This window comes from Henckelia pumila, chromosome 2, assembly GCF_033568475.1.
Source record: "Henckelia pumila isolate YLH828 chromosome 2, ASM3356847v2, whole genome shotgun sequence".
Classification (NCBI taxonomy): Eukaryota; Viridiplantae; Streptophyta; class Magnoliopsida; order Lamiales; family Gesneriaceae; genus Henckelia; species Henckelia pumila.
In genome coordinates, this window is record NC_133121.1 from 17,326,910 (window position 1) to 17,350,961 (window position 24,052).

General features: G+C 38.1%; 1 protein-coding gene across 1 annotated transcript; it reads right to left on the bottom strand.

The window, feature by feature from the left end:
* Window positions 1-11,938: 11,938 nt before the first annotated feature.
* Window positions 11,939-13,387, bottom strand: LOC140884166 (F-box/kelch-repeat protein At5g26960). Its single transcript, XM_073290835.1, has one exon. The coding sequence runs from the start codon at window positions 13,385-13,387 to the stop codon at window positions 12,152-12,154; it is 1,236 nt and encodes a 411-aa protein (XP_073146936.1). The 3' UTR covers window positions 11,939-12,151.
* Between the last annotated feature and the right edge of the window lie 10,665 nt (window positions 13,388-24,052).

A 24,052-nucleotide genomic window follows, 5' to 3' on the forward strand; every position in this document is an offset into this window, starting at 1 on the left:
GAAGCCGACTGCCTCTGGATTTCTCGGTGTCGGCTACTTCCGAGCAGGCCTTTGGTAGGAAGAAACCATTAAATATCTATTTTTTTACTTTGTTTTATTTATTATGGTAACTTGTAACTTTTGTGTTTGTTGAGCTGCGCTCGTCTTTGATTCCTTTTATTTCTTGACATTTATGTTTTTGAGTTGTTAAATTGATACGATTTAAAATTGTGTGGCAGTGATTGCTCTAGATTTTTATCTTCAAATGGAGTGTCCTCGAATCTTCAGCCAATTGGCAACTATATTTTGATTTATTCGGCATATTTAGTTCTAAATGATTTGCATTTGCATAAAATTCGATTCTCGAGTTCTTTACTACCCAATACTATTTGGTGAATTGGGAGGTTGGTATTTTGGCAACGAATTAGTTCTGTGTGAGGTCATTGAAGAAGTAGTTCTCTTGGCACTGTTATCTCACGGAGACAACATTCGGGTGAACAGAAGTTTGGAATTTTTGTATCTGAACCAGAGTTTCAATAAAAGAATTTTTATGTGTCCAACTTCAAGGACTCACATAACAAATAGAAATCAACATTTCCAAAAAAAAAAAATGGAAATATGAAAATCTTAATATTTAATTAAGAGCATAATAAAATAAGAAAGAAAATCAGCAACATAAGAGCATAACCCAAAAGATGACCGTTTAAAAAATAAATAAACGAGGGATAAATGCTTTTCGAAATGTAGGATTTTCATGGAATAATTTGAATAATAAATAAAAGGTAGAGAAATAAATTAATAGAGAAAAAATTAAAGTGGAAGAAAGCGGAGGAAGAAAGGCTGGGAAAATGAGATTTCATGTGCATATATTGAGAGAAATGAGGGGCAAATAAGTCAATTTCTTGATGTAGGAAGTGCAGAAAAATTATATTTTGCGTTAGGGAGTTGCAACAAAAATTTTCTTACATGGGGACTGAACACTCATTCAAGTTTGGACATGGGGATTTTGCAGCAATTTACCCTTAAATATACTGTAAATTATATATCAGTCAGCAGTTGTGAGGTGAGATTGATATGAATGATTTTGGTTTTCTTTAAAAATTTTTTAGCCCGAATAGATTTAAAATCCTGGTTCCACCATTGCTCGTACCATTGCCGCCAACGCCACTACCTGCCTGAAACAAACCTCAATTTTCACCTTGTATATAATCCTATGTTACATTCATACAATTCCGTTTATGGCAGATGGCGGATCCGAAATCTCAAGACACTGTAGAGTCTCAAAATGTGGAGGTAATTACTCTTTCTCAGATTCAATTCGATGTGAGTTTGACAGATGTGAGCGAGGAATTCAATACTTTGACAAGATCATACGAAGATATGACATCAAAAGTTGATTCCCACCATAGATTGATTCTGGATCTCGCAAACTACTATTTTGCCTTTATATGGATTCTTCTTGCAACTGTTTCAGGAATCTCCTACTTCAATTGCAGAACAGTCTAGCAACTGTTTCAGGAAGCTCCTACTTCAATTGCAGAACGGCCTGGTTCCTATATGTTCTATGTGGCTTAGGTGATATACCAACCATAACCACCCTGGGTTTTCTCGCCCATGGGTGGCTAAATATGATGGGGAAATTGGATGCTATTTTGAGAGCTCTGGGTGAATTCCCACCACCTATGAACGAGGAGCTTTCATGAAGATTTCTACCCTTGGACCAAGAGCGAGTCAGCATTTTCCCTCTGTTGAAGAATCGGTATTCCATCGTCATCGGTAGAAATTACTCCCAAGGAGCACGATGTTTTCTTGTCATTCCGGTGGAGTATTAATTGTGATTTTTACTGTTGTCGTGGCAACACTGTCTTACCACTTCATATGCAATAGCGTTGCCCACTCTAATATTGCGGCGACCGGTGGGGGAAGCCTGCTGCCTTCGGATTTCTCGGTGTCGGCAACTTCCGAGCAGGCCTTTGGTAGGAAGAAACCATTAAATATCTATTTTTTTACTTTGTTTTATTTATTATGGTAACTTGTAACTTTTGTGTTTGTTGAGCAGCGCTCGTCTTTGATTCCTTTTATTTCTTGACATTTATGTTTTTAAGTTGTTAAATTGATACGATTTAAAATTGTGTGGCAGTGATTGCTCTAGATTTTTATCTTCAAATGTAGTGATCTCGAATCATCAGCCAATTGGCAACTATATTTTGATTTATTCGACATATTTAGCCCTAAATGCTTTGCATTTGCATAAAATTTTCCCAAAATCGTGAAATACGATATTATTGTCCGTACAACGCCTCAAATGGTCTCATACCAATACTGTGATGGTAACTGTTGTTGTACGTGAACTCAATCAATGGCAACTGATTTTGCCAAGCTGGACCAAGCTCTTCACATATCCTCAAGAGTACGGATAGTGCGTTCCGACTGATCATCAGTCTTCGGGTGATAAGCAGTACTCAAGCCAAGAGTAGTACCCTTACCACATTGAAAACTCCCCCAGAATCTGGAAACATATTTGGAATCTATTTCTCTGACAATGCTTACTGTTATGCTATGAAAATTCACAATTTCTTGAATGTGTAATAATTCACTACTGCCAAAAATTGAAGTCTTGATTACACAAAAATAAATGCGTTGTCTTGGTGAGTCGATACATCACAACCCTGATAGTATCATAATTCCTCGAGAATACTAAAAAGTGGGTCAAAAAGTCCATCGTGATAACTCTCATTTCCACTCAAGAATCGATAACTTATGATACAAACTTTCAGTTTGTCGATATTCAGTCTAAATCTGTTGACACACCATCAAGAAACATACTGATACATAATGCGCTTAATACCTTTCCAACAGAATCGAGTACTCAAGTCTTTAATTTGTTCAACAAGAGAATTTTCGTAATAATGACAAATAATTTGTCATAACTCATGTGACAAAGTTGTTGTTCACAATTCTTGATTTCTTGAACCCTTCAGGTTCTCTCCTTGAAAATATCAATATTTATTATGTTGACTCAAAAATCGATTAATAAAATTCTTGGTACTAATAATCTGAGTCAGATATTGACATCTATCTCATAACCTTAGATAATTCTCAAAACAATAATACTAATTATCCTGTCACGAATAATAATAATTTCTTACTTAATTCTGACTTGCGCTATTAGATAAACAAAACCGTTTCATCCCTCCCTAGCGAAGTCCTCCAATCAAAACAATCTAGCTAACTCTTTGGACTAAATCTGCCAAAACAGTTATATCAATGGTCTAGCACATCCAAAAGAAATCCTGGAAAATTAATGACAACAATCCCGCCAGACCCAAAAAATTATGGATCTCAGCTGTTGTCCTTTTCCCTCGTTTAAACACTTGATGTTATCCAGCTAGTACCCATTGAAATCCAAATACTTTCTAGATCAAATTCTGACAATGAAATCCCAAAAATACTGCAGAAACATTTTCGAGGACTGAATACCAAAGTACTATACTCATCCTATCAGTTTTTTCTCAAAGATTAACATCTGTTCAGTTCAGTTTCTAATCACCAAGCAATGAACCATCCAAAAAGAATATTCACCTCCCCCGATACTGGGTTACAACATCTATATCAGCCACAGATAAATTTAGAAGTAAAACTTCTTATCAACTCTTCTTAAGCAGAAGGAAACCCAAAAGGTGAACTAGCATATTTATGGAGATTCCCCAAACACTTGAGAAATTGTGAATATATCTCACAGACCATGTTCTTAAGCATACGAGCTTACAGAAATGTTTCAAATATTTTCTATTCAACAACTCAAATCAGCACCGATTTAGACTAAACGACTGCATCACACATTCTTGATAACTTGATTCACTGTGTAGCTCACACTTAACCCAGAAGAATCATTCAATATAATTACCACTTACTAACTTCTCGCTTACTAGAACCTTACACTGATGATCAACCACTATGATATCTTTGGTTCTGTTTAATGAGAAATTATCTAAACTCAAACCACTTGGAATAGCAGAATTCCTATGCTGAGTTTACTACTTTATCTCTGACGGTATCAGACAATAATCAAGAGTAGTCACTGGAATTAATTCTGTATCAATCACGAAGACATTAAAATTTCTCAATAATCCTTGAACTAATCCCAATTCAAATGATCATCTTCTATCTTGGACAATCTCTGTTATCATGGAAATCTAACTCCATATCTCTGACGAAGTCAGACGACAATCTAATTATTACTGATAATTTACATGGCTCGATCAACAACTCTGCTCTCGTTGCCATAAATCCACTAATTCCTAACACTTGGAATTACAAAGTTCACGTCGAACTCAAAATTCCTATTTCTGACAGAATCAGACAATATCAATTCAAATCCTTTGGCACTATCCTAGTACCCAAACCAAATCCAAAGGATTTCCAACTATCGTTGAACATCCTTCTGATGGTTATATTCTTTGCTAATACTGCGCAATTAAGACTGAAGTAGCCTTTCCCAATAGCCTATCTGAAACAATCCTTCCAGAAAACACTTGCATAGGTTGCGCTTCCCTTCCCGTCTCGAATAATCCAACACAGTTCTCAGTACCTGATATAATTTACCTCTGAGTCTCTAATGAAATCTATCATTACAGAGCAACACCCTTATCCGATTCAAAGTCCCATTACTGGTCTAGGAAAACTCTTATAATTAATCCATCTGAAAAGAAGCATAACTCAAATCCCGAGTCTGCAAACATCTGACAAATCAACCCAGTGAATACCGATTCACAATTGGAATTAAATCCCGAAATCCCAAATCGAAGGCCAAAACTTATCTGCTCAAAACGATCACTTGTCAATAAAATCCCTTTCAAGACTGTTCTGACAACATAAATTCTCAATATTTATCTCTGACAAAGTCAGACGATAACTAATTCTTTATGATACTAACTTCGGTATCAAACTATACTAATACAAATGTCGAATCACTATATCCCTTTACTGTGACTGTTGCCAATATTACCAGACCAAGGTAACCTCCCCTTGAATAACCATTTGAAGCAAGAAAAGCTCTCAAAAACCCTCTGAAGCATGAAAAGCTCCAAGAGTAATACAAACATAGGGTTGTACGTCCTCTCCGTTTAGTCTTATATTCACACAGTCCACAACACCTGGTATAACTTATCATTGTGCCCCTGATGAAAAACATCATCCTTGGCAAACATTATGCCTCGATAGAATATTCTAGGAAAATACATCTAGAACTATTCAATTGAAAACATGCATAATTTAACCCTAATTATACACATGTTTAAACAAATATCTGATCATTTATTCAATATAATCAAGATAATCCCAAAGATTACAATTACAATACTTGAACCGTTAGTCCAGGTTCTATACAATCTTTATTACAATCTCATGTAATAAACAATTACATCCTATTACATCAAAAAAAATGTACAATGAAATGCTAACTGATATATAAAATGTCTAGAATCATTATGCATCTGATTCAAATGCTTACAACTGAAATACTGTTTACAACAAAACTTAATACAATATTTAAATCCCAATACAACGGAAATCTTACAGTCTAACTATATGCGTAAATCTTTCATTCCGCCTACTGATCTTGAACATTAGGTTTCCCGTCTGCCACACACAAAAACATCAATGCAGGCATGTCAGCAGACCTTCTTCCTCGTAAGATCTAAAAGATTTAATCTCACTATCGGAAACTACCAATTAAATGGTCTATTCTCCGGTAGGATCTTCTGACAATCTCTCCAACTACTAGTGGAGCGTCTTCAGTGGTGGATTCCTTGGTCGAAGACGAATGGATGACTACATGTCACACATTCCATTCAACCCTGAGAAGTGTCTGGAGTTGAAAACTGGATCTTCTCTTCCAACTCTATCCTGGTGGGATCCACAAAAAGCAAAAATCTGATGTCAATCTTGGCAATGACGATCTTGGAAAATAATAGGTTTCCTGCCATTCCAATTCTTTCTACTTCTATCATCATTGAATCCAACTCGTAACCTACAAGGATAACCCGAGTATCAATACTATGTCCCAAAGAATCTTATTGCATGCTCTGATACCATAAATAGAGTGACCCGCACCGTGATCCCCTACTAATAAAAAGCTTAAGCATGCAAATAAATAATAAATAAACTTAATCAGAGTAAATGCAGAACTGAAAATAAACTAATACCTGAAAAGTATAACCTAGTGGTCAACCAGGAAATCCTGCCTTGGTTACCACCTAACCTCCCAATCCTCAAAAGAACTACCTGCAATTTGTCCCATCGAATTGGGTGTCCAAACAACAGAAAACAACCGAACGTGAGCATAAAATGCTTAGTACGAGAGTATGATTATACAATATTATATGTGCATGTATGCAAATGTACAAGTTACCAAGACACAAGGTAAAAAAATATCTGATCAAGAGCAGACTTGGGCTCTGGGTATATAGCAAGTTGTGTCGTCGCTTCAGGGGGTGACCTACATGCCCCACTGATGGTGACCTGACTCAAGTTCATGTGTCCAACCATCCATTAACAGGATAGGGTAAACACCCTGCTACAGGATATCACAAATATACAAGCTCAAGATGATCATGCATGCAACATAATATCATGCCATAATATATGCAGGTAAAATCATGTCATATAATCAAATAAATCATGCAAACGCATAATATATGCATATTCAGTCTGGATATCTCTAACATTACTTCCGTACCTTTCTAAGGCAGATCCTAGAAGCTCTCATCTAGGTTCCAAGCCTACCATGCAACACTACAAATACATAATAACCATGTATTATCTAACATGCCAAACATCATCTATCAAGCTCTAAAAGCCTTAATTAAACTATAGCATACTCTTTATTTTTTTAAGGAGCTAGAGATATACCTTCGTCCGTTGTCATCCCGCTGATGTCGAATGCCCTAGAGCTTGGGCATAGCCTTGCTACGACCCCTTGACACCTCGCCAAAGCTCTGCTGCTTGGAAACTACTACGAACATTGTCTGTTATCTATGAAAATACTACTACCTACTCCAACTCTTAAATAAAGAGTCCCGAAGCCCTTAAAATAGAGCCATTACGGGAGAGGAGAGGTTTCTCAGTGATTTTCAAATGAGCCTCTCGACCCCTATTTATAGAGCAGGAGACGCTCCGATCTCCAGATCGGACACTCCGATCTGCGTATGCATGCCACGTTCCGATCGGTCCAGATGGGACGCTCAGATCCCCACTTTGGAGGCTCCAATCTCATGCACGCAGCTACATGTTCAAATCTCATTGCCATGTGCATGACTCTACAATTGGACGCTCTGATATCTGTTCGGACGCTCCGATTTGCCCCGTAGCTTCCGAATTCCTTCGTTGGATCCGATCCTGTTCGGACCCTTCAAACTCAGTTTGGATCCTCCGAACTTCCCGAACCCAATTGTTAGAACCTAATGTGGGAATTTAGGTTATATTGGCTCATTTAGCAATTTAAAGCGATTTTGCAAATACGCAAGTGAAAGACTTAAATCAATCAAAATAATAAAGGCAATAATAAGTAAATAAATGCGATAAGTAAATAAAGCGGTAAATGAGAGAGGATATGTTTATTAAAGTTCGACGATAAATCGTCTACGTCTCCCCTTCTTGGTTAAGGTCGATTAACCAAGGTATCACTAGCACTTTGTCTTGGCCTTGTTGGCTCCAAGTATAGCCAATACAATAACACCATCACCGTGTCTCTTGGCCTTGATGACTCCAAGGATAGCCGATACAACTCACAACACTTGCCTTAAGGGATCCAAGCATAGCCTCACAACAACTCAAAATAAACTCGGCTTCACACTCGAGTATTTACAACAATGATATTTTTCAAGCACTATACAACTCGATATCTAAATATATTTGAGGGACTTGAAATAGGCTTCAAATGCTTGAAATATTGCTCGAATAATGCTTGAAATAATGAGAGATTCGAAGGTGAGTTGGTTGATGTAAATGGTCTCGGAATGCCTCTATTTATAGTGCTGAATCGGGTGAGATCGGACCGTCCGATCTGGGCTTCGGAGCCTCCGAGCTGTGCTGATTCAAATTCAAAATTATGCGGATGTGGCACTGTTTGGACCGTCCGAGCTGGGGATCAGATCGTCCGATCGGTTGCATTAAATTCCCGGTCTGGAAAATTTCTTCCGACAAAATCTATCAATGCCGTAAAGAGATACCGTCCGATCATGACTTCGGATCCTCCAAACTCCAATCTTCGTGGCCTCCGAACTTGACTCCGAAAAATATAAAAATGCTGGAAATACTTCAGACCGTCCGAACTCTTGAACTTCGTAGCCTCTGAACCATCCTCCGAAGAATAACAAATTTTGGGAAATACTTCGGACTGTCGATCCTAGATCGGATCGTCGGAACTCAGCCTTCGCAGCATCCGAACTAACTTCCGAACTATTATAAAATTCCGGGGAAATCATCGGATGGTCCGAACCCTCTTTGGACCCTCTGAAGTCTGCAATTCCGAACACTTAAAAATTTTTATTCAATTTTTGGCTATTGGTACTTGCTTTTAATATTTTTATTTGACAAGAATTTTTAATATCTGCAAATTTTTTACTTTAAAATATTAGTAACAATTAACCTAGTTTTGTAATCATCAAAACATAATATTTTGAGACTTGTTAATGCATTAAAAACATTAATCTCACAACACTAGATTTGTATGCGTTTAAGGTGTAACACCAATTAAACCCATTTCCTACTTTTGGATGTTCTAGGTCCGATTTCTTGGTTCGTTTAATCATATACAAAAATTTCTTAACCATGTTTTATTAAATCTAAACATGATTAGAAAATTATTCTTGTAAAATAGAACCGGGGTACTATAAGCAGGGGATCAAAAAATTCACTAGATTTATTGGGAGAGGATATGTCTTCCTGTTTCGGAAGGTGGGCAGGGTATTCAGAGACTAAAGGATTCAGTGGCGGCCTTTTATATTAATCTTGGATAAGATTCAGAACAGTTGACTCTATCTGGAGTAGATTTTTATACAGCAGATACTGCAAGAGGTCGCCTCCTGCAACTGTCAATATTCTGCAAAATGACTCTCCCACTTGGAGAAGGATGATGAAGATTAGAAACAGAGCTGAGAGGGATCTCGGATGGGTCCTAGGAGATGGGAATATTAGTTCTGGTCTGATTCTTGGTTTTCAGATGGGTCGTTGGCTTCGATGGTTCCTGTTCAGGGACAGTCTGATAGGAAGGTTAATTGGTTTTGTGATGAGAGGAGTTGGAATTTAGAAAAGCCACTTCTTGTTGTTCCGGAAGAGGTATCTTGGCAAATAAGGTGCCTATTCACCCATTGAATTTGGATAGAGCTTCTTGGAAGCAGTCCACTACTGGCAGGTTTTCTGCAAAATCTGCTTGGGAGGTGGTGCGTTATAATAAACCAGTTATTGATTGGTTTAAAAGTTGCTGGTCCAAGCTCCTTCGTCCATCCATTTATATTTTTTGTTAGAGATGGTATTTTAGGCGGTTGCCCATTGATGACATCCTTCGGATTCCAGGGCTCTCTTTGGCGTCAATGTGTCAGTGTTGTCGGGGACATGAGACATTTGATCACAAATTTTTCTCAATTATTCCAGCTACTACGGTGTAGAGACATTATTCTCAAGAGTTTGTTATTCAACATCCTCATAATTTTTATAATTGGAAGGTGGGATCAGATTGGAGAAAGGATGGGCACATCAAGGAATTGATCCATTTTCTTATTATCTGGTTCCTTTGAAAAGCAATGAATGAGCAGAAACACAGAGGGGCTCGCATCTTGGCATCCAGAATCATTATCATCAATTGTTTCGATTGATCATGTAGGTATATTGCGGGCTGGTAATTGGAATGGATGCGGATTGGTAGCTAATCGATTGGGGTTGGAGCAACGTTTTACTCAAAATATATTTATTCGGGTGGTGCGTTGGACTCCTCCAATTGGTTATTACACGGAACCCGGCCCATTGTCATCCCTAGATGTGGTGTGTTATAATAATCGATATATGACATTGTTTCTTTAGATTAGTAATAACTAGGTATTGATCAGGATATCACAGATAATGATATGACTTTCGGTGCATTGTACAAGTTATGTTCAGTTTGATGTCTTGTTTCGGATTCTGTTTGTCTCGTGTCTTGACTCTTGTCGCGGCATGTTCTGCAACATGTGACTTTCGAACTCATAATATTATATGTACATTTTGATATTTTTGTGTACGATTGACCCCTACTTGCTGAGTGTTTACCCAAACACTCACCTCTTACTTTTTTTTTCAGATGAGAATGAAGAGGAACTTGAAGAGGAAGAGCATAGCTAATACTGGACTGTAAGAAAAGAAAAATAGAAGTGCTGCTATTATTTGAGTTTTTTTTATCATTATTATGATAAGTTTTATCTTGAGCTGATGTATTTGATTTATGATTTGCATTATGAAATGTAAGAACAAATTTAGTCATGAAATAATATGCTTATTTTTTTGTTAAAATTTGTACTATGAGACATATTATTTTTTAACTTTATTTGAAATCAACATGCCTAAGTCTCGGAACGTGACACTATATGTAATATAGTATTTTTAAGTCTAAACCTATATTTTAAAATCAATCTAAGATGGGTCTTGTATCCCCCAATTGTTCCTTGGAAGGAGGGAGCCGTGCAATTCTCATATGTTCCACATACTACTTTAAAAATTATTGCATCTCTCATTGTTTTAATCAATCAATGCTTTGACCTTTAATAAAGCATTTCGATTCTTGAAATATATGCTATTCAATACACTACTAAATTATTTTTTAAATATCATTTTGTTTACCTATAACAAAAACAATGTGGGCTCCGTCTTACAATAAAATCAATACTTCAAACGTACAATAGGAAAAGCATGTACAATCATTAAATTCACACAAATGATACCCAAAACACTAATACAATGACAATATCTCTTATTATCACAATCTTGCTAATCCAACATTTCTCTTTCTATAATTCGATCCTATTCGAGATCTTGTATCTGAAATTTACAGTAAATAGAAGAAAATAGAGGTTGTCTTTAAAGATTTAGTGAAGGAATAAACGGGCTTTATACATTTATAACAAGACAAACAATATCAGTGTAGTAATTCAATATGAGATGTCATGTATTAATAAGAGCGCATCAATACAAAGTATCCTGTCAAGTGAAAAATGCAGTGATTGTTCAAGATTCTGAAGTGAATATGTTAGGCTAAAGAGATGACTCCCACTAACATTTGGTGTAACACTTTTCTCCACGTATTCAAACAAGATCCGAACAATCGATCATTTACGAGCCAATGTAAACTCACATTTTCGTACCGAAGTCACATTATTTATTGGACTAGCAATCCGGTACATAGACCGTTGTCCATGCTCAATTCATTCAATCTTTCATTCATTCATTCAATTAGTAGCCAATAACCGATCGATAACCAGTGAGGAACCAAAAACAATCCAGAGATCAAATATGCAGGACAATGTGATCAATAAATTTGACATGCACAATATGCTACAATATTTATCTATAAATGAGTACTTTATAAAGTTTACTATAAATTCTAGGTCAAATGCCAAAATACTCATAATTGAAGAAATCGATGGTACACCTCACCTCAATTATTTACTATTCTGGTCCGATCAATGAGCCCAAACCAATGTAAATTTTTATAAACATAATTTGAGTGATTTTACACACGTAGAACTGAAAGTGGATGTTTTTACTTTTTAAAACTCATTTTTGACCAAAATTAATAACGGAAAGTCTTGGTTAAAACTTTAAAAAAATAATTACACGTTTTTCAAAAATAAATTATATTAATTAAAGAAATAAAAAATACTAATAAATATACAAATTAGACTATATATTTGAAAAAACAAATCAAATGTATGCAATTGGGTACATAGTGGTATCATATCATCGAAATTCAAATACAATACAATTCCAATTCTGACCACAATTAAACTTGGATCAAGGCATCATTAATCATAAACAAAAAAAAAAATCCTTAATTACACCAATCATTCACTTGTTTCTTTTGTCTTTTTTGGCCTCGAGACCATAAACAGTCAAATGCTTCCACTTCACGTAGTAAAGAACCTCAACTTTCAACGCACACACAGGCGGCGCGTCGGATCACCTCCGGCAGATCCGCCGCCCTACTCCACTCCCCGGCGGCGATATCATACACCATCACCAGTCTCTCTCTGAACCCTCTCTCCAGCCTCCCGCTCCGCCGCAGCAAGTCATCGATGCAGCCCACCACCTGTATCAACACCACCTTCTCCGCCACCCCCACGCAGCTGAACCTCACCGTGCTGTCCACCCGAACCTGCGGCGGCACCGGCGGACATTTCAACCGACACCACTCTCCGAAGCTCTTACTTTTCCTCGACCCGTTGAATTTCCAGAACGAGAGCTCCACCGCGTGGCTCGAGAGGATGTATATGTGTTCGTCAGAGGAGCAAGCCGCCACCACGCAGCCGCCGCCGGGGACTGCTCGGCTTCTCAGCCAACCACGCGCGGCCACGTCGTATAAATCCATCGAGCTGGCGTAGACATGCGTCATTTCCGCCCCAAGTGAACCACCGTCGTTCAGAGACGCGCCGCCGATCTTCAAGCCGCCGATGACGTAGAACACCCCATCCACCGAAGCTCCGATGCATCCATACCTTCTTCTCGGCGCGTCGGACACCGCACGCCACGCATTCTCATCCGGGTCATACTCCTCAACCGTCGACAGTCTGGCAGAACCACCGGCGACGTATATCCTCCCTTCAACCGCGGCGGCGGCAAATTTCTTCCTCTGCAAACCCATCCCCGGCTTCGTGACCAAAGTCCCAGTCCAAGTGTCGCACCGGAGCATGGCCGTGCGACCAATAACATAAATCTTCCGGCCAATAGACACCAATCTGAAATGGGAGAAGAGAGAAAAATTAGACCCATTCCCCAAATCAAATCCACTCCCATCGCTCGAAAGAACAAAAGACGAGACTTTCCACAAAGGAAAATCCAAGCGAAGCGTGGCCGTGAAAAGGGCAGAACTGGAGATGGAAACGCAAAAGAGCGTGCTGAACACGAGGCTGTGGCGGAGGCGGAGAACGTGAAACGCTGGAGAGTTGAGAAGATATCCCCATCGGCGGCAGACGCAAGGGATACAAGGGAGGGAAGAGTGCGGCACTCTGGACAGACATTCGAGGAGAAGGTCATCCGGGAGGGAGGAGATGGTGGTGGCGGCGGCGGAGGAAAGGGGGGAGGGGTGGTGGGGATCGGGGAAGCAAGATTTGATAAGCCATGAGAAGTGTCGGGAGCTGCAGGTTTCGGATGATGATGACATGCCTGCCAATGTGGAAATGAATCTAACTGACTGCGTTCTACCCAAATTTTAATCCAAATAACAATTTTACTTTTACTTTTTCATTAATTATTAATTTAATTATTCCAAGGAAGGAGTATTCTGCAACTTTTATTATTCACACTTCATTTTTTTCCTTTTTAAAAGACGTTTTAAATATTTTTCGAATATATTAATATATATATGTATATCCCCTATTACATTATTAAAGATATTAAAAAAACACAGTAAACGAATTAAAATTGATTCGATGAAACATAAAACAAAATATCCAAGATATCCTTCAAAAGAAATCTTTCGCTTGATTTTTGTTTTATTTTTTGTGCTACTATTTTAATTTTAATTTAAAATATGTTATAAATAGAAATATAATAACAATAATAATAAATATTTATGTTTTAACAAAACACATTTTGCGAGGTGCGACTAGTAAATATATTTGAGAAATTTTTTTTATGATTTAATGTTTCAGTAGAAGCTTAGATGATATTTGTATAGTGAAATCAAGATTTGAGATTTTTTTTAATGAAAAATTTTAAATGACTCTAACTAGAGATAATTTAACATTTATATCTAAAGATCAAGATTGATTATTTTGAAAATTGTTGTTAAATTGTTTTACACAAACAAAGAAATGGATTTGAAATCATTAGCTTGATGGAATCCATCAGTATTATGTTTACAAAAAAAGTTAGATTAATTAAAAGATATATCATATGCATTATTCAAGTGATTGTAAAAGAGAGAGAGTTTAGTTTATGTTGGGATATTGAGCATGGTGTCACGAACCGGCATTTTTCTGCGCATTTTGGAAATATTTAAAGTATGGTTCCTTGTAAAAGTTGCATATATATCCTACAAATTCTAGATTACAACACTTTAGAATTCACTTGTATATATACACTTATATAAAATCATGTAAAAGGAAGCATCTAGACTTGTGTAGACGTTAAAAGCTTTTGGAGAGTTAATCTCTATCGATCAAAGCGATTTTAGCCATTCATTGTAAAAATTCACAACAATAAAAGGGAGAAAACCCTCATTTGTAAATCATCAACTTGAAAACAATTCAAAAGAATTCTTAAAGCTCTCTTATGTTCTCACTTAAGCACTTGTACACACACTTGCGCTACAAAGGTTGTTTTGCTAGTACTCGCAAGGGGCGAAGTTAAGAAGCAAAGGCCGCACGTGATCTTAGATGAACTAAATCCATTACAAGTGGTATCAGAGACCGCTTTGATCTAATTCATCGCAAGAGAACATGGCAGGGAAAGATGCTGGTTCATCCGCTATAATCGAGGAGTGCGGAAGGGATACCGCGCCTGTCCAAGGAAAAAAGCGTTGGGATGCTAGCAAGGCTCGAGGGGAGGGAACTTGGGAGAAAATTATGGCAGAATTATCCGAAAGAGTTGAGAAGTTCGAGCATACTATGGAGACATTGGAGGGTCATATCTTGTCGAAACTTGACTCAATGAAAGATGATATCTAAGGGCTCAATGAAGCAATCGTAGCATGGGACGATCGCATCGCTCGACTTTAGGAGATGGTGAAATCCCTCTAGGCTTGCATCGAGGGGATGCGTGAGGATGTGACTCTTTGCAAAGGAGTTGTTGCCACTGAGGGAGGAAAGCCAATCTGGGAAAGCTCCTAAGATCGAGTTGTCATAACCAAAGAGCTTTGGTGGAGAGAGGGATGCTAAGGAAGTCGAGAACTTATTGTGACAAATGGAGGTCTACTTTGTGGGTATCAACATGTGAGATGAGGCAACCAAAGTATGTACCGCTACTTTGTAACTCACTGATACTGCAATGTTGTGGTGGCATCCAGGGGCGGACCCAGAAAATTTTTTCAGGGGGGCGTAATTAAGAGCGGAGCCACGTGTTACTCCGTCGGATGATAGCTTAGGTGACCACTTTGTTTTCTCTATTTTGAATACATTAAATTTAGTTCATTTTGTCAATATATGTGTTAACAATTTTAAAAATAAAAAGATACAAGCTAAACACATTAAAAAATAGAGATATCAGAAAAATGCAATTCAGACAAAAATAAAAATCAAACTATATTAAACGATGCAATTCATAAAAAAAATCACGAATGCATAATTTATATCATTAAATGGCAAGAAAAAAATTTAAAATAGTGTCATCAATATGTAATAATTTATTATATTATTTGACAAGTCCCTAAATAATTTCATTTTTCAATATATAACACAAAATGAATTAAAATTGATATGTATTATATTTTATTTTATTAAATAAATAATATAAATATATAATAAAAAAATTTATGAAAAATCCCTGGACCCTATATGCGTCAGCCCATGGTGGCATCACAATCATGCGGACATAGAAAGGGGTTGGGCCAGGTCGAGATCCGGGATTATTTGATTTAATCCGAGATTATTTAATTTTAATCCGAGGATATTTAATTTGATAATTTTTAGAGTTTAGATTTAAATTCTAATATTCTTAAATTACTTAGGATTGAAATTGAATTAAAAAGAGGGCCGATGACTGAATCGCAAATAATGAAGATTTCAGGGGTCAAATTGCAAATATGAGATTTAGTGGAGGACACATGGATTGTATATGTGTATGAACGTGTATTACACAACACATTTCATCAGATTTTTCAGCCCAAGAACCGAGCATTTCATCTTCTTCCTTGGAATTTTATCTTTCAAATTTTGATTTCTCAAGATCCGTTCATCCGAATTCAATTCCGGGCATAGTTCTGCGATTCTTGCAAGAAGAGCTTTGATTTAGTGTAAGTATTCTAATGATTCAACATGTTTCGAGATTTTGTATGTGAAGAAATCAGATTATGATCATGTATTTGAGATTGTATGTGTTAAATATTCGAAACCGGATCGAAGAACGTATGTCGTATGCATTTCTTATGATTTTCCAGCTATGGTCGAACCCTCATACTTCTGATATGCTGATATTTTGATGATATTGCGCTGATATGAGATGTATTTGAGTGGTGTATGATTGATAGAGTTGATATATTTCAGTTTTGGTTACCGATTTCGCACCGTTACGCCGCCGGTTCAAGATTTACTAGTATTTCCAACTATTTGATTGACCTGAGTATATATGAGTTCTTTGCTGATACAAGTAGTTTGATATGCTATATTTTCAGATTGGTATTAAAGCTTGTCAAGCTCGGGATTCAGCGGCAAAACCAAGAATAGAATAGCTCAAGGTTTGCTTTGAAGATTAGCTTGCAAGACTTAGTTTGTTGAGCAGATTTTGATTGATGTTGTTATTATAGATTTTCAAGACTTGAAGAGTCTATGATTCAGAAGAAATGGAAGGTATAAGATGACATCAATAGTATGGATTTGAAACTCGAGACCGAGGAGTCTTGAGTTGCCCAAAAATCACATATTTGATTAGATATATGTTCTTGATTGAATTTGAATTAAAATCCATATAAGGTAAAAGGATATTTGAATTATATTTCTTACCTTTGATGTGAGTCGGTTATGATCTACGAAGTTCGGATATATTCAGATCAAGATCGGTTACGAATCTTGATTCCAAGATCGGAAACGAATAAACGAATCTTGAGACCGAGATAGGATACGAAATCTCAAGGATCGAATTACTTTACTAAATATGCGTTTTATTTATGTTATAACTTGAATTGAGATGCTATCGTTAATGCATGTTTATGTCGATTATACTGAGAATTATATTCTCACGAAGTTATCCGGCTGTTGTGTGTGCATGGCAATAGATGGGACAGGAGCTAGTCAGAAACGTCATGGGTAGCTCGAGATAGAGATTTAGCATGTGGAGACTCGGGTTTAGATGTTGAGTTGATGTCAAGTGTTGTGTTTGGCACTAAGTTTATCACCTGTATATTTTGTTAAGAAGTGTGAACTTAGTAGTTGAAGGTTGGATCTAGACTTGTGAAGTTGTAGTTGTTAAAACATGTTGAGTTGCTTGTCCAAACTATTCCTTGTTAGTATAACATGTTTTGGTGATGTTCTTATTCAAATTTGAGTTGTACAATCACAAGTCCATTGGAAATCCTTATTTTGACAGCAAAAGCAGAATTGCGTTCAGACAGAACTCAGCTCGCTCGAGCGCCAGTTGGGCTCGCTCGAGCGAGCCAGGAGGGGGCTGGACCCGAGCCCTTCTCGCTCGAGCGCACCATCTGCTCGCTCGAGCGAGCCATCTAGAAAAAAAATAAATAAAAAAATTTCTTGTCTTGATTTGATTATCTTTTAATTCTTATGTTATTTCTTAATTGTTCCATAAGATGAGATTAGTACTTGAGGTCCCCACAACAGGTGCTATCAGATCAAAGTTAGTTCTTGGACTGAGATAGATGAGCGGGGTAGACCGAGTCCGATTGACTTATTTTTCTCGCATGAAATTGAGTTTCTCATTTTACTATATGATTATCTTTTATGCGAGTATGTTTATTTGGAAACTATATCAGACTTGACTCTTGATCAGAACTCGATCTCCCGAGACTGCATGATTATGCCAATTAGGGGGGACTGAAACAGAATGGTTGAATCTGATATATTGTTGTATTGTGCACTAATCTGTTTGAATATCAGATATGCCTCCTCGACAAGCACCAGTCACTAGATAGACAGTTGCTATTCCTCCAGCAGAACCAGCACCAGTACCACATACAGTGGCAGAACCTCTGAATGCTCAGGGTAGTATATCTGCTGATCCGATAAGTGCGACTGCAACACCGATGGAAACTTTGTTAAAGAGATTTCAGTCGTTTAAACCACCAACACTAAAGGGAACTGAGAGCTCAATCCCTTGATTATTCTGATGATCGTCAAGTCAGGCTTGTTGCACATCAACTTCATGAAGTTGCAAAAAATTGGTGGATAGCAACAAAGAAAGCATTGGAGAATCGAGGTACGGTTATCACCTGGTCTGTGTTTAAAACTTATTTTATCAACGGTTCTTTCCAGTCTCCTATAGAAAAAACAAAGGAGCGGAATTTGCTAGTTTGCAGTAGGGACAACTGAATATCGAGGAATATGTAGCCAAGTTTAATAGTCTGTTGAAGTTTGCTCCGCACATAGCAGAAAATGATGAAGCTCGGGCAGATCAATTTATCAATGGGTTGAATCCGGATGTTTTTACATTGGTAAATGCGGGAAGACCCAACAACTTTGCAGAAGCACCGAATAGAGCAAAAGGGGTAGAAACTGGTTTGATCAGGCAACGAGGAGTAACGTTTATACCACATCCAGCTAGACAACCCCAGGATCAGCCACAAGCTTCTCAACCACCACCCAGATTCGAGGGAGGAAGTAGTAGCAACAGTAGATTAGATTTCTTCAAAACCAAGGGAAAGCAATTTAAGCAATCAGGAAGTGGTTCTATGTAGTGGTCGGCTTTCTCTTCGCCAGAAGCGACTAGTCGCTTCCCGAATGCTTCGAAGTTCCATCGACAAAGCCCAAAAATTCATTTCATATTATAATGTAGGAATTGGGCGTCCAGCTCTAGTGGGTCACGATAGTTTAGGCTTGGACAGAAATCTAGTTCATCAGAGGTATATTGTAAAAAATGTGGAGGTCTTCATGCCAGTGATAAGTGTAGAGGAGTATTTGGTAGTTGCCACATATGTAATCAGACTGGTCATTTTACTAGAATTTGCCCGCAACATGGTCCTGAGAGAGCACCAGGTGGGAGTTCATCTCAATCAGCACCTCAATCTGATAGGCAATCCTCTGCAGTACACTCATTTCAGCCGCAACCATAGGCTAGACCAGGAGAAATCTAGACTGTGAGCCAACCGCCGAGACAACAGGCTCGAGTATTTGCATTGACAGAGGAGCAAGCACAGGCAGCACCTGATGACGTTATAGCAGGTAACCGCTCTCTTTTTGGTTATCCTGCTTATGTTTTGATAGATACGGGTGCATCGCATACATTTATCTATGAGCAATTTGCTTTATTACATGTTTTTCCTGTTGAGCCATTGTCTGCTATAGTATCTATCTCTTTACCTTTGGGGACATGCATTTTACCTATGAAATCAGTCAGAAATTGTATACTACAGTATGAAGGTAATGAGATATAGATAGACTGTATTGTGCTTTGTTTGTCAGACTTTGATTGTATAATCGGTATAGACATGTTAACCAAGTACAGGGCAACAGTTGACTGTTTTCAGAAGGTTGTGAGATTCAGACCTGAGATTGCAGATGAGTGGAAGTTCTACTGTAAAGGTTCGAGATCTCGAATTCCTTTGATATCTGTTCTATATATGTAACACCCGGTATTTTTAATACGTAAATCTGCATGCATAATTAGGAAATTTATTTATTTAAAATTTTAGATTTATGGGTTAAATAATTATGTGAATTATTTGTGCATGATTTAAGTTATTTTTAAGCATTTAACCCTTAATTAGTGATTTTTATGAATTATTGGTATTTGAATTATTTTATCGCGTAGACGAGACCGTGGACGGACGAGATAACAACTTTCTACCCAAATTATTTTATGAGTCTTTTTAGAGCCCAAAAATATTATTTTGAGTTTTATTTCCTCAAAATTATCAGTATTTAATTTTATATAATTTTAGGAGTCCATTTTTGTCCAAATTTAGCCAAAATAATGACTTTTTACTATCTTTAAAATTCCATTAATTATATATTTCGGGATTTTATTAAAGTTATCAGATTTTAAATATTATTTAGAGTTTTTAAGTTATATATATTGTATATTTAAAACCCTTATTAATATTTTAATTATCCTAAACATTATTTTATTCAAATTACCCTAATTCTACCCCCAAACCTCACGTCTCCAAGCATCAGCCGCCACCCCCATTCCTTGTTCTTCATCTTCTTCATCAGATAGCAATCTCCAAGGGTTCCATAGCCGAGATTTCTTCGAAGCTTTGAGTTGTTCATCGTCCCGTCGTCCCGGAATCGTCCCCTTCGCCTTTTTCTCTTCAAACATCGGTGAAAGGCATGGTTTTTCTTCTACTTTTTCATGCAAATCAGTTTATATCATGTATGTTGGGTGTAGCATCGATTTTTCTTCAAATTTTCAGACTAAGGATCGGTTTTGTTGTTTGAAGCTTGTGTATGCGGTTGTTCATTCATCTCACGATTTTTCCTTGACATGGCTTGTTCTAGCTGCTGGTTATGGTTGGTAAGAGGTCTAAGGTGGGTCTAGGCTCGAGTGGCTCGAGTGGCTTGAGCCAAACGTGCCCAAAAATCAGCCATGGACGTTCGGCTCCCATGGATGCGCAGTCTAGGGTTTGGGGAAAAGTGGTTCGGCCTCTATGCGTGGGGCTGCATGGGGTCAGGGCTTGGGTCAGGTTAGGACCGCCCAGACGTGGGCTACGTCTGGGCGGCGGAGCTCTGGCCAGGGCGGCAGCAGCCCTAGAAGGGCTGCTGCTCGCGGCCGAGCAGATTAGGGGAAAGGGGCGTCGGGTTGTGAGAGTTTGGGGGATTCGGGTCGGGTTCAATAAGTCATGGGTCAAGTCTAGTGGGTCCGGGTCTGGGTTAAGTTAGTCGGGCTCGGGTATTTTATTTTTAAGTTAATTATTAAGTTTAGGTGTTTAATGGGCCTAATTAAATCCCAAAATTTAATTGGGTTCCATTTAAATTCTTTTGGATTGAATTTATTTGTTATTGGGCTTATTTAAATTTAATTAAGTTAGTCCAATAATTTTTATGGACTTGGGGGCCCATGGAAGTTATTGGGCCAGTCTTTGGGCCTTTGGGCCCATTGGGCCGGAATAGAATGTTATTGGGCCAAGATTGTTTTAATGGGCTTTAATTAATTATTTGAGCTTAGAATAATTAATTATTGGACTTAAGTATGTTAATGGGCCAGTCTCAGTGTTAGTGGGCCAGAATTTAAGAAAATGGGCTTGAGTGTTAGGGCCAGCAGTTTAGTACAAACCATGAGAAATTGCATGTGTCCTAAATATATATTTAATTATTTTATGCATAAATGTTATTTTAGTATTTATATGTTAGTAAAAAAATTAAATTAAATATATATGAAGGACACACATTTTATTTAAGTACATGCATTCATGAAATAATTTTTATGCATGATTTAATGTTTAAAGTTGAGCAAAAGAAAAATAATTTTTATATTGGAAGTTGAACTAGTGTGACAATTTGAGGGGGATTCGTCCCCATATGTGAACTATTGAAGGGCAGTTTACTGCCAATTTAAGAGGTGATTCGTCACCGCCACGTACGTTGGTTTCCACGCTGATCAGTATTTAATGTATGATTTAAGGTTACACTATGGATACAACCATGCGATGTTAGAAAATAATTTGCTCAACAATGTCTATGTATTATGTATGATTATGATATTTAAGTTAATTTAATTTATGTTATGTCATGATATTTTTTTAAGCATGCTCATTCATGTATATCTATGTATTAGTATTAAAGTGATTTAAATTATTTTAAACCCTTGTTATGTTAGCATGTTGGGCCTCTAGGCTCACTACACTGGTATGGTGCAGGTGAGTACGTAGAGGAGGATGTGGTACTCACCGGCGGCGAGGACATATGAGCGGACATGCAGTGACCCCGTGACCATGATAGTCGTCTGAGTCTTTATGCATGTTTTGAATATTTTAGCATGTTATACATTTATTTATTTATTTTCGGTGGTTGGCAGTAGGGGATATTTTACTTAAATATTTTCAGTGCATGCAAATTTTATCTATTTTTGCTTATGTCAATATTTTATTAAATGTTTGACTCAGATATTCAATTTATTAAAGGTTGCATTTTTATTTAGTTTATTATTTTTAAATCTATTTATTCTGTGCATATATGTATGTGCATGTATGTACATATTTTTACTTAGTAAGTATAAAAAAAAAAAAATTCCGCATATTTATTTATATTTAAAGAGTTAGGGTCGTTTCAGTTGGTATCAAAGCACGGTTCTTGGAGGGGTCATTACTGCTATGCGAGCTCAGAAATCCACACTACCGGTCTGTAAGTTTTAAGTGTTTGTAGCATGATTTAATTTTAAGAATTTAAGTTAGCATTAATGTTAAAACACTTAGTTATGCATGGCGATTTACGTAATGAAATATGTGGTGGTGCAGAATGCCTCCCAGACCGATGAACAGACGTGGGGAATCTACACCTACACCTACACCTCCACCTCCACCTCCACCTCCACCTCCGCAGAACCCACTTGCAGCATTGGAGCAGGCCAATGCTACTCTGATGGCAGGGGTTACTGCTCTGTTAGAGCAGCAGGCTTCACGCCCTAGGATGTCCCATGAGGAGGACGTAGCTGAGCGGTTCCAGAAGAAGGGACCCAAGGAGTTCACTGGTACCACCGACCCTTTGGTGACTGAGGGGTGGATTCGATCTTTGGAGTCCATCTTTGCATATATGGGGATCACAGATGCCGACATGGTGAACTGTGCGACGTATATGCTGAGGGGAGATGCAGCTCTTTGGTGGGAGGGTGCTGCCAGGGGAGTACACCTTCCTACACTGACGTGGGCGGAGTTTAGGCGTATCTTCTACGCCAAGTATTTCACTGAAGATGTGCGCAGTCGCATGATCCGAGAGTTTATGAGTCTCCGTCAGGGGGACAGATCAGTGGTGGAGTATGTGAGGCAGTTCGAGAGGGGCTGTCACTTTGTGCCCCTGATTTCAGATAGTCCACCGGAGAAGATGAGGCAATTTGTGGAGGGCCTGAAGGCGGATATCAAGCATGACGTGCGTATGATGGACGTTGCTACATATGAGGCGGCAGTTAGTAGAGCACTGAGGTCAGAGGAGGGTAGGAGAGAGATACAGCGAGAGCAGCAGGGGAAGAGACAGATTCAGTCTGGGTATCAGCGACCATCTTCGCAGCCTCCTGCGAAGAAGCAGTTTACTGGGCCGGCTAAGGGCCCGAATCCGCAGCAGAGGCCACAGCAGTTGAGGGGCGGGGCCCCTAATGCTATAGGTTTTCCTACTTGCCCGAAGTGTCAGAAGATGCATTCGGGACCTTGTCTGTTGGGAGCAGGAGTTTGTTTCCAATTTAGGGAGCCAGGGCATCAGATAGCTAACTGCCCGAGGAAGAAGAACACTGTTGGTAGAGTGTTCGTCATGCAGGCAGAGGAGGCAGACCCAGACACCTCCTTGATCACTGGTATATCTTACCTTTAGTATTTTATAATTTTTCCTTTGGTTAAGAATTTTGTGTTTCTTGTGGAATTGTTGTTATTTAGGTTATCTATCTGCATATTAGAATAAGAAGCATGTTTTACTTGTGATTAAAATTAAGGGTTATTAGTGACTCGTTGGGGGAAAGTTTAGTAGTGGTATAAAATTGTTGGGATTCTTCTGCGTGCAGGGAGAATTCTAGTTGGAGGCAACTCCACGTTTGCGTTGCTAGATTCAGGGGCTACGCATTCGTTTATCTCCCTGGAGTTTATCAGACGGATAGGCATCACACCCGAGATTGTTGACAGTGGTTATGATGTCACTATGCCATCAGGACAGATTATTACTACCTCTAGTGTCATTCGAGGACTGGAGTTGGAGCTTCAGGGACACTCCATTCGAGCAGATGTGGTGGTTTTGCCGTTGAGTGGTTTTGATTTGATTTTGGGTATGGACTGGTTGACAGTCAATGGAGCTTCGATTGATTT